Raw genomic sequence first — 11674 nt, forward strand, 5'->3', positions numbered from 1 at the left:
ACTTTTGTCATTTCGCTTGACTTCTTAAACTGCATTTAGCATTACTATTATTATTAGATTATTACCACTTTATTAGCATGGCAGGCCGAGGCCGGGGGATTTCAAAAGATTTCACTGACGGTAAACGGTAACAAAGCTAAAAGTCGCCGCTCTTTCACTAATAATTACTAATATCCCCTTTTTACCATAAAGTTTTAAAACAAAAATAAATGCTTTTCGGGGAACAGAATATTTGGCTTTTGTTGGCCTCGTTTTTTTTTTTTTTTTTAAATTTTTATTGTAACTAATTAATCATTAAATGAAATCTAATTTCTCGGACACCACAGTATTTAGAAGAGAGCAGTAACTGGGAACTTTCTGTTTTTAATTTTAATTTTAATTTTATAATTCCAAAAATAAAACCTTAAAAGGGCCTCAGTTTTTTCTCCTCCCTCAACTGCTTCTCCGTGTTGGACTCGCGTATTTTAAAGCAGGCAGGAGAAACTCGAAGGCGAGAAAAAAGAGCACAGAGAAAAGCGAGCGAGAGAGATTAGAGAATCTGAGCGCCATCTTGTTATTCGATTTATACCTAATTAACGCCTAATTCATTTCAATCTTAAGTCGCTTCTAAATTCATCGCCTTTTTGCTCTTCTTCACTCAGTTTCTTCGCCAACTACTCCCCCTTTAATCCTCTTGATCTCCACCGTAGATCGCGATTGTGAATCGGGTGATAACCGTCCGTTGGATCTTCGGAAACCGAGATTAATCTAATTAAGTTGAAGAATTTTAGATTAAGGAATTTTGTTGAGATTTGAGAGTGTGTGTTTTTTCTGTTAATGATGTTGACTTTGTGAAGTACTATGGAAGTTGTTGTTACACGACAAGAACAAGAACAAGAACATGACGCTTTACATTGGTCGCGAAGCTTCAAAGGTTTCTTCTTGCTTATTCTGTTATGTGTATACATATATTGACAAATTTTGATACTGTTTTGTTCATCAGTTTTGTGAATTCAAATTTAATTTAATTTGATTTGGTTTTGTTGGCGAAGCTATGGAAGAGAATTTGTGCAGAAACTACTACCGAAATCAACCTGCTCGTCGACAACTGGAAATACCTTCTCGCCGGTCTAGTCTGTCAGGTCTTATATCATGATTAATTTAATTGATTAATTAATTAATTAATTTTTTTTTTGGTGTATTGATTAACTAGAAGTCTAAGTTTTGATGAAACAAGTGTAGGATCTGGTAAGAGGTTACCATCAGTGTTTGTTACACTCTGTAACTTTGTGAGAAAACTTAAGCTTCTAGCGTAAGACTAAACTTTTTAACTCTCAAAATTTTGTCCTAAGTGAATGTCATTTGTCTTTCTAAACCAGTTTAGTTTTAATTATGTTTTGCTAATACCGATAGCCTCCTTTGCCTTCTTTGTTAATCCCGTTACTTTTTCCTCATCTTTCTACATGATTCATCTCTAATGGGTTTATTCATACTTGTGTACAGTACATACATGGTCTTGCAGCTCGAGGAGTTCATTATCTACATCGGCCCGGACCAACATTACAGGATCTTGGATTCATGCTTCTCCCGGTTTGTGCTAATACTTTTGTTTTTGGCTGTTTGCTTGTCTAATGTTTGTGTCTTATAGGAATTGTTCATTGCTCACTTATGTTTCATCCTGTTGTAAATTCAGGAGCTCGGGCAAGATAAGGCCTACATGAGTGAGACTCTATTCACGTTCATCTTTTTATCATTTTTCTTGGTAAGCTTCTTCCAAATTTTTTCATTGTTTTGCCTTTTCAGTTACTGATTGGTGGTTGCATTTATCAGCATTGCATTTATTTTTCCCTTTCCGGATGGTACAGATTTTTTGTAGATTAAAAGGTGTTTTTGCTTAATGTGGAAGTCTTAAGAACCCAAATACTGCTTACTATGTACATGTAAATGTGTGACATGCTTACTGGAATTGTTGCTGAGCGCTGTATTTCCTATTGTCTACACTAGTAATAAACTTTGGAGTGTGGCTATGCAGTACTTCATAAAATTTTCAAATTACTCAATGTGCCACAGAAAATAAAGTGACATCGCATAATTGCTAATCCTGGATTTCCCATCACCAGTTTGGTAAATCCTTTGTGGATGGGAAATAAAGCGGGATTCCTGTTGGTGTTTTGATTTAGTATGTATACAATCTGCCTGTACTAAAAGATTGCTTCTGTACTTTCTCTACAAATTTTGGTTTGTTTAGTTTACCAGATCTTTGTTGGGTTGGTCCGATGATTGATTTATCTGCAGTGGAAAGTTGCTACTTTCCTTTTTCTTTTCTTGGATGTTTAATCTTCTTAATGTTTGATTTGTGCATGATTGCATTAGTACAAAATCTCCTTCAAGAGTTTACTGTGGTCTAATATCTGGCATCTTCTTTTTTGCAGTGGACTTTCCATCCTTTTATCTTGAAGAGCAAAAAGATCTACACTGTCCTAGTATGGTGCAGGGTTCTATCATTTTTAGTTGTAAGTGCAGATGACTTCATTTTTTTGGAACGGTTGATTATAGATACATTTAACATAGGCGTTGTTTAAGGTATTACTTTTTTTTTCAAGTTTTTTTCCATCTCAATTCCCCCAACTTAACTAGATTTTAAACTTCTCCATTGTTTGTGAGCAGTTGAATGATTTCTGATAATTTCATTGTATTCTCGTTGCATTCACAATGTTCTGCATGTTTTTCTGACGGCAGAGGTATCAAGGAAGAAGATTACGCCACAACTATAATATTGTAAACTGATTTATGGTATTTAGGATTTTAATATTGCTACCCTACATCAATAAGGCCATAAAAAACAAATTGCTGGTTAATGTCCAAGCCTTGTGTAATCAATTTGGATCTCATGAGTATTTTGTAAGGTTTCAGTTATTGATGTGGTGGCTATCTTGTATATCTGCTTAAATTTTATGACCTATCTAGTTACAAGCAATTCCAATTTTGAACCTTATCCAACTCTTTTATGAATTTTGATAAATAGGCTAGTTGTCATAATTTATGAACTCAGTGTCAATCATTTCTTTTTTAATTTGCCTTGGAAGCAGCTCTGTATCTGTTTTTTGATATTTAATTCGTTCTTGTTTATTGCAGTTTTCTCAAATGCTCCGGATTCTCACATTCTATTCAACCCAGCTTCCCGGTCCAAACTATCATTGTCGTGAGGTAAAGTCTTTGACGCTTGTCTATCATTTTTGTCAAGCACTTTATGTAGTGCAATAGATTTAGTTTGATGTCTTATGTACTCTGTAAACAGTTTTTTCTTCTTTGGTCGGGGTTGGGATTCAATTTGAAAATTCAACCTTTTTTTTTTATTTGTCTAAAATTAATGACATTAAGCTATGCTTTTTTGTGTTCGCAGGGCTCTAAGCTTGCTACATTGCCACGTCCACATAGTGCAGTTGAAGTCCTCTTCATTAACTGTATGTGCTTATGTTTGATTCTAGTACTTGTGTTCATTGCCTTTTACATTGCTTTTGTACTCATTTGGTTTGTCAAATATGCAGTTCCGCGGGGTGTATTATATGGATGTGGTGATTTGATATTTTCATCACACATGATCTTTACTTTAGTCTTTGTGCGCACTTATCAGAAATATGGCACACGAAGGTAAAGTTGCACGGTTTTTCTCATTCACCAATCCTGTTATTGCTCGCTTCCTCTCTTTCTCATTCTTGAAAAGAAGATTTTTTAGTTTGTTGGTTTCCAAGGAACAATGGGCATTTTTTTTTTTTTGGCTGGACTTGTACTCAGATGCAATTTAACTGCATAATGCTGCATGACATTTTTGCATCTTATTGGACATGTAGAGTTGATTCATTTCCTTTTTTCTTGCCCATCTTTATGCAAACTTGCAGATTTATAAAGCAGTGTGGTTGGTTGCTTGCGGTTATCCAGAGCCTCTTGATTATAGCATCTCGCAAACATTACACAGTTGACGTAGTTGTTGCTTGGTAGGAAAACTTATTTGTTCATTCAATGTTTGGTTTTAATTGTTTCTGTGCAGTATTTTTTATTTATGTTTTCACTATGAATCTTTGCAGGTATACTGTTAATCTAGTGGTGTTCTTTATCGACAAAAAGTTGCCAGGTTTGCATTTTTTTCTTCATTTTACTGTACACAAATATTTTATATTTGTTCATTTTTTTTCTTCTTTAGGGTTGGAACCCTGAGCCATATAGTACTGACTTTTTGACATTGCAGAACTGCCTGATCGAACCAGCGGAAATTTACCTCTGTTGTTGCCAGTAAGCAGCAAAGACAAGGAGGCTAGGACCAAAGAAGAGAATCACAAGCTCTTGAACGGGAACTCTGTAGACCCTGCAGATTGGGTATAAAATTTAGGAATCTATTTGTTCACCAAAATCTCTTTTTCGAACACGCACAAAATTGATCTAAAACTTACACTTTTACATGTTTTCTATTATTCCCAGAGGCAGAGAACACAAGTCAATGGGAAGGTTCTGGAAGATGGAAATGTCCATGCTGATAATGCAATGAACGGTGCTTAGATGATAGAAAGCTGCTGCCTCTGTAACGAGGTCTTGCTGTGAAGACCACTAATTGAATTCTTGTTACCATGGATTAAAGGGATTAGTTGCTCGAGTCCCCTATCCCCAACACTGGTACAAATTTGATTTGTATTCTAGAGAAAATGAGTTGCATTATTATCCCTGTATATTTTGCTGTCATGCTTCTCTGTCTCGGTTAAGAAGATTGTCCATCATCAGCATAAGCATGTGTAATCTTATCATGGAATCATAGTTGTATTGCTGCCATTATCATTCTTGGATAGTGTTCTTTACTAATTTATATGATCAACAAAAGTGTCATCCAAAAGCAAAAGTATTTCGCAGCCGATTTTTGTAAGTCTCTTGGCAAACAGTTGATATCGATCATCAATCAGTATGGGGGGGCACGTGATGTTTCTTCTTTTGCTGTTGCTGTTGCATGTGCCTATGGCCCAGGTGTTGTAATACTCATATCCCACGCCTTGTTGTCTCTGCACTTTGTTTTTACACGTAAAAAAATCTCCATTATGAGGCACGAAATGTCTCAAATTACGGAAGCAGCAGCGCCTCACATCACATGCCTTTAGTCTCGTAATCTTTTGTGTAGATCACATAACCATCGCGTACTAAATTACAAATGTTTACATGCAAAAGGAGGAAGCAACAGCAATCATCCATTATTCAAAAAAGCAGACAACTTTTTTTTTTTTTTTTGATCTGGGGCATTACTTTTCAGGATGGTGGTGTCAGCCCACATGACAAAGATGGTCCAATTTGTTGGAAACCGTTTCTGCCGTGAGTGATGCTCCGCATATAAAGTTGTCAAAATTTGTATAATGTGCAGCTCACGCAGCACCAACTACATCTTTTGCTAATATTAATTGAGAAGCGAAAGTTTTGTATTTGACCTCATAAATGCAGTGTTAATGGTTTAGTTTCAATCTTAATAAAAAGCCCTAACCCTAGTGGGCATGAGTGCTGATGAGTAGTGATATTAATCCCCCAAGTTCTTGTTACCGAAATAAGTAACTTACAGCATAACCCTTTTGAATTGAAAATGGAGATTACAATAGTGCTGGTGAACAATATTGAAGCTGTAGATTAATCGAAAAATGCTACTTGGCAATTTGGCAGCCCACAGGACTGTAACCTAAGCAACATCAACCGCGTGATGATTACTCCTCTACAATCCACTGCCTCTTCTGTTGCACAAACATCTTACTTGACATCAATTGGAAGGCAATAATCTTGCAGCATCATCATCATCGAAAAAAATGGGGCAAATTTTGCTGATATTTTGTATATCTTTTAATTATTGTCTCGTGTGATATTTCAAAGAGATGGGCTGTGTGCGTGTACAACAGCTAAATTTGCTTTGCTCATGTGGGCTCTCTCTCCCTATCAAAGTTGTGTGCATCTGTTGACAATTGACAGCCGAAGAGGCAGAGCAAGGACCCACGACCCACGTATATGCAAATCTGATGATAATTGTGCAGTGCCCCACCCCCCACCTGTTGTTAGACCCAAAACAAAAAAGCTAAAACGGTGCTGGCGCGATTTAAGCTGTTAAAATTAGTCAAAATGGCGAGTTCTTTTTATATATGTCTGATGTTTAAGTAAAGAGGTGCAATGCAGAATGCGATATCATCATTGCTGATATGCCTATGTAACGACCGCTTTCTGCCTCTGCAACGCTCTTCCTTTCTTCTGTATTGCGGGTCCTCTTTGATCCCTAAATGGGTGTTACTCATTATTATACCAACTGTCAGATTTTTTTGTCTTTCTTTAATACCAGAATATTTTGTCTTTGATGTCTATATATAGTATTTGTGATTCAATACCCTTTACCTCTTGTTGTTTAAATCAGTTAAGCTATTCTTAAGAGACAAAACCATTCATAACTTCAAATTGTCTGTCCTAGGAGGTCAAATCGGACAAAAACTGAAAACAATACGACATAATTAATCTAACAAATTTTGTATAAGTTACAGTTTAATAACAACTCAAATTGTCTTTTCACTCCATGTGAGCGAGATTCAAATCACAAAACCTCTTATTATTGTTTTAAATAAATCTAAACCCACTAATTCATATTATTTTAATTGATCATGGTTCCCCCTAATTATTATATTACTAGAGAGAGAGAGAGAGAGAGAGAGATTTTGTACCTTTTTTTCTAAAAACAGAAGGCAACTCTTCTCTTCCCATTGATTGATTGAGATTCAACTTTCCATGTGAGATACGAATGGGAATGCCATTTTGTTGTGGTCACTTAAAAATGTGAGGTTGGTGAGACAAAGAGATAGGTATGGTTTGGTTTCCCCTTTCCATTATAAGCTCGACAACTGGCCAACCTCACAACACATTCGTTTCTTACATTATCAGCTCTCACATTTATTTTCTGACTTAGTGTGATAACCTTCAGAAGCTAATGTTGAGTTGTTGCTGCATGCAATGCATGAAGCCCATCAAAATTTTCCAACATGATCGGTTACAAATTAAGCTGAATAGATATAAGACTCCTTTATCTAAGTTGAATAATATTAAAATCCTAATCGCGAATCACCACGTGCATTTTCTTTCTCATATTTTGAATTTGATTACTAATTTTTATCTCGTCATATTTTGCTCCCACAGTTTGAATGGTCCAAGAAATCAAACGATTTTGTTTACTTGTCAAGATTTAGCTACATGCTTTCCAAGTGCATGCTAAATTAGATCCTTCCAGCTAAAAAGGACCGGGTCACAAATTGAATATTAAAACGCGTCTAAGAAATTGAATCTCAAGTCTTTTTCTGGGGCGTTACTAGAACCGGATAACTTGAAAACGACTTGACACGTAAACAGTCTTAATCCCTAAGCTAGAGTTTTCGTTCATTAAACCATTCTTTAATTGAAGTTGAAACACGACCTAATCAAATCAAATTGCATCATTTCATTTGATATTTAGTTTCTACGACATCGTTTATTTTGACTCCAACCACACGGAATACGACCGTTGATTTGGTTCAATCCCATACCATGTTTATCCGCAAACTTTGCCCCGAAAACCCAAAAACACCCTCAAAAGCACCAACAATTTACCGGGGAAAAGGGGCAAAATAATCATGATTAGTCATGACAATAAATAAAGGGAATGATGAGATTGCAGAAAGCTTGAAGCCCAAAAGGCACTTTCCGAAGCACACATAAAGCGTGGCATTGACACATGGAAAACACAGATAAAAAATTACATTAAATTCTCACAAATTTGATCTTCAGAATTTCACATTACAAAACGGACTTAGAAAGGACACGAACCAAAATATCTCTCTGTGACAGGATTTTGAAACTTATTTGACCGAGCGCAGAGAGAGAGAGAGAGAGAGAGAGAGGCGGGGAGAGACCTATAGTCCTACAGAGTGTTTTCGGTTTTCGGAGTTGCAGTTGCACGGAAGCAATGCCATACCGTCTGATCATTTGAAAAGCTTCTGATCGTTTGTCCACCGTCTAATTTTTAATCAAATGGGGGGCCGTTGTTCCAAGTTTTCCATTTGCTGGTTCCACTGCCATCTCAAGTCTTCCGTCCTTGAATCCTCCGATCTCGGTGAAACTTTAAACCTTGTCTCTCTCTCTCTCTCTCTCTCTCTCTATGTGTCTGATGGCATTTTTGTAGTTTAGAGTAAAAGGTCGAGTTTTTTTTTTGTAATTTTGTGGTGCAGACAGTGGGGGCAAAAACGACCGGCAAACAGTTCCGAGTTTCACTGAGTTCAGCTTACAGCAACTGAGAACTGCCACGTGTGATTTCTCCCCCGACAACATAGTATCGGAACACGGTGAAAAATCTCCCAACATTGTTTACAAAGGGAAGCTCGATAATGACCGTTGGGTCGCCGTTAAACGGTTCAGCAAATTCAACTGGCCCGATTCTCGCCAATTCCTCGTCCGTTAATTCATCAACGTTTTGTTTAAATGTTCATTTTCCTTTTCTTTCTTTTTTTTTTTCCGAACAGCATAATTTTAAAAGCTGACTTAAGATTTAAAAAAAAAATGAAAAATGGGGTTTTTTTAGGAGGAGGCAAAGGCAGTGGGGAATTTAAGGAGTGAGAGACTGGCGAATCTGATTGGTTGTTGCTATGAAGCCGATGAGAGATTGCTAGTCGCCGAGTTCATGCCGAATGAAACTCTTGCAAAACATCTCTTTCATTGTGAGTTAGCGGGGTTATGATATTTTGATTAATTTGTTACATTCTATTTAGAGCATGCGTTATATTTATGCATTTGCCATGCGTTTAAGGTTGATCTCGATTTTTTTTTCCCAAATAGAATATTAATATTACACGTGATTGGGTAGTTATAAGCAAGTAAAATTATTTATCAATTCTAATCTTAAAAATTATTATAAATTGACCCAAATGACTAATTTATTATTTGATTCTATGGGTACTCGTCACGGTCTCTGAGGCATATTTTTCTCGGAACTGTGTATTGGGTACTTTTGTTGTACAAAATCATTGGCATTGACGGCTTCTATAAACTAGTTCTTGTTTATGAAAATAAAAATAAAATAAAATTGAAACAGGGGAGACCCAGCCCATGAAATGGGCAATGAGGCTGAGGGTGGCACTCTATTTGGCACAAGCTCTAGAATATTGCAGCAGCAAAGGGAGAGCATTGTACCATGATCTCAATGCCTACAGAATCTTATTTGATAAGGTAAGTAGTTTTTGGTGCTTCTATTGGTTATTCATTGAACTATTTTGATATCTTGGTAATAGCTGTGGATTTGTGGTTGACAGGATGGCAATCCCAGGCTTTCTTCCTTTGGCCTTATGAAAAATAGTAGAGACGGTAAAAGTTACAGCACTAACTTGGCTTTCACCCCACCCGAGTACATGAGAACAGGTATGTCATTCGTTCTCAGTTTAAGACTTGCTATCGGTTACAAAATGATTTTGGTATGTCCTTGAAAAATGTCTAAATTCAAAATGCATATTAAACCTGTTTCTAATATAATGTAGGTTGCATGGATCCTCTGTAAATAATCAGTTGTGCATTCATTCTCAGTTTAAGCTAAAACTAACTGTGTTAGTGTCATCATCTACTGGCAGGTAGAGTGACCCCGGAAAGTGTTGTGTACAGCTTTGGCACCATGTTGCTAGATCTTCTGAGCGGCAAACATATTCCCCCAAGCCATGTAATTGATTCGTCTTTTATAATAATAATACCTATTTCAATTAGAAAGGTGAACAATTTTTGGTGAGTTAAGTCTCTATACGTCGTGTTTGCAGGCACTTGATTTGATTCGTAGCAAGAATTTCTTATTGTTGATGGACTCTGCTCTGGAAGGCCATTTCTCAAATGATGAGGGAACCGAGTTAGTGCGGTTAGCTTCTCGTTGTCTGCAGTCTGAAGCTCGTGAGAGGCCAAATGCTAAGTCCCTTGTCATATCTCTCATGTCACTTCAGAAAGAAGCAGAGGTATATGAAGTATTTGATTGAAAGTTTACTTGTTTCCATGTATGAAAAGTAACGATTTCCCTGTCCTAATGTTCCTTCAATACTGTTGACCGTACTTTTTTTAAGTAGTAATGGATCACTGATGTTGATTATATGCTTATAAAGTGACAACGGAATTATTTGGTAAGTATGATATTTCTTTACTTGCAAGGAATTTTACATGTAATGCAATGTCTAACTGCCAAATGTTCTTCATTTTTTTTTTCGCTTGTGTAGAACGGCACACATTTTTAAAGGCTCATCTGATTTTTTACTGAAGAAATTAGTTGAGAAAACTTAACATCTCATTAAAATTTTTAGCAGGTTCCATCATATGTTTTGTTGGGTATCCAGCATGAAACTGCACCTTCAACAAAACCACTGTCGTTGACACCTCTTGGTGAAGCTTGCTCAAGATTGGACCTTACTGCTATACATGAAATATTGGAGGGTATGGGATACAAGGATGATGAGGGCATTGCCAATGAGGTTTGCTAGTTCTTATCCTACACTTGGTATTCTATCTGTTTAGTGTGAAAAATGTGGTTTTCTAATCCTGCTTTGACAATGTAAACGTGATTGAGATTTGATCTGTATTACTATTTGGTGAAATTCCTACTGTGAAGCTTAAGCCCCAAGTACAATGGTCTAATTGATGTTGGGCATGGATTCTTCTGAACTATCTCAACAAAGAGGGGATCATTTTGATGCTTTACAATATGTGTTTTAATAGAACAACACTAAGTAGATTGTCTTTCAATTTTATTTAACCACTTGAGCACACTAAGTTATTGTGGCTTTCTGCAGCTTTCTTTCCAAATGTGGACCAGTCAGATGCAGGAGACCTTGAATTCTAAGAAGCATGGAGATACAGCATTTCGAGCCAAGGACTTTTCAACTGCCATTGATTGCTACACACAAGTGAGTTTTTTCATTTTGGATTTTATTTTGGGATGCTATTTCTGTTTGTGCCTTGCATTCTTCTCACACATTATTGCAAATGCGAAGTGATAAAATATCAAAAGAACTTTTTCAGATTGATAAGAATAATACAGAACCGAGACATTTCTTAATATAAGGGGCTTACATAAATAAATTAAACATAAGTTTTCAATTAAGAATTGGAACCTTGGACTGTTTGGTGCATGCTTATCAGTAGTTGATTTTTGTTGAATGTGAAAATAGATTTGCATGAGACGCTTAACTTTTCTTCTGTCTTCTCTAGTTCATTGATGGGGGAACCATGGTTTCACCAACGGTGTATGCTAGGCGCTGCTTGTCCTACTTGATGAATGACATGCCACAAGAAGCTCTTGGCGATGCCATGCAAGCTCAGGTGGTGTCTCCTGATTGGCCTACTGCTTTATATCTTCAAGCAGCTTGCCTCTTTAGCCTTGGGATGGAGAATGATGCCCGAGAAACACTGAAAGATGGCACAAACTTGGAAGCTAAAAAGAACAAAAATTAAATTGTATAGGTTTCTCTTTTGTTTCATCTTACTTTTTCACCTATAGTTCTATCCAGGCTCCTGTATTTATTTGGTCATTCTTATTTCATTTCCTTTTCGATTTCAAGCTTTCAAAATGTTGCGGGATTCTTTTATAATTGTTTCATTTATGATAATTAATACTTGAGCGGTTTCTTAATGCTTAGAGTCTGCAGAT

The 11674-nt window shown here is 36.5% G+C and overlaps 2 protein-coding genes across 3 annotated transcripts; both read left to right on the top strand.

The window, feature by feature from the left end:
• The first annotated feature begins 429 nt into the window (after window positions 1–429).
• Window positions 430–4800, top strand: LOC102626213 (phosphatidylinositol:ceramide inositolphosphotransferase 1). The gene is made up of 12 exons (XM_006480862.3): window positions 430–913; window positions 1032–1121; window positions 1483–1569; window positions 1673–1741; window positions 2412–2492; window positions 3115–3186; window positions 3383–3443; window positions 3528–3630; window positions 3879–3974; window positions 4065–4111; window positions 4226–4353; window positions 4456–4800. The coding sequence occupies exons 1-12, from the start codon at window positions 881–883 to the stop codon at window positions 4531–4533; spliced, it is 945 nt and encodes a 314-aa protein (XP_006480925.1). The 5' UTR covers window positions 430–880; the 3' UTR covers window positions 4534–4800.
• A 2881-nt stretch (window positions 4801–7681) lies between these two features.
• Window positions 7682–11656, top strand: LOC102626509 (serine/threonine-protein kinase BSK5-like). Of its 2 annotated transcripts, none has more exons than XM_006480863.4 (10): window positions 7682–8119; window positions 8235–8455; window positions 8585–8720; window positions 9095–9228; window positions 9312–9417; window positions 9624–9709; window positions 9804–9992; window positions 10332–10499; window positions 10818–10931; window positions 11236–11656. In XM_006480863.4, exons 1-10 carry the CDS (start codon window positions 8038–8040, stop codon window positions 11476–11478), a joined length of 1479 nt encoding a protein of 492 aa, XP_006480926.1. In that variant the 5' UTR covers window positions 7682–8037; the 3' UTR covers window positions 11479–11656. The 2 variants fall into 2 exon arrangements, with proteins under 2 accessions (XP_006480926.1, XP_006480927.1); XM_006480864.4 differs by having other exon boundaries at window positions 7685–8119; window positions 10335–10499.
• The last annotated feature ends 18 nt before the right edge of the window (window positions 11657–11674 follow it).

The sequence above is a fragment of the Citrus sinensis genome, chromosome 6 (assembly GCF_022201045.2).
Source record: "Citrus sinensis cultivar Valencia sweet orange chromosome 6, DVS_A1.0, whole genome shotgun sequence".
NCBI classification, from domain to species: domain Eukaryota; kingdom Viridiplantae; phylum Streptophyta; class Magnoliopsida; order Sapindales; family Rutaceae; genus Citrus; species Citrus sinensis.

Coding starts and splice junctions, on each gene's coding strand:
- LOC102626213 (XM_006480862.3), top strand. CDS start 881: ATGACGCTTTACATTGGTCGCGAAGCTTCAAAG. Junction 914..1,031: donor TTGGTCGCGAAGCTTCAAAG/GTTTCTTCTTGC, acceptor TTGTTGGCGAAG/CTATGGAAGAGAATTTGTGC. Junction 1,122..1,482: donor TCGCCGGTCTAGTCTGTCAG/GTCTTATATCAT, acceptor ACTTGTGTACAG/TACATACATGGTCTTGCAGC.
- LOC102626509 (XM_006480863.4), top strand. CDS start 8,038: ATGGGGGGCCGTTGTTCCAAGTTTTCCATTTGCTGGTTCCACTGCCAT. Junction 8,120..8,234: donor CCTTGAATCCTCCGATCTCG/GTGAAACTTTAA, acceptor TTTGTGGTGCAG/ACAGTGGGGGCAAAAACGAC. Junction 8,721..9,094: donor TGCAAAACATCTCTTTCATT/GTGAGTTAGCGG, acceptor AAATTGAAACAG/GGGAGACCCAGCCCATGAAA.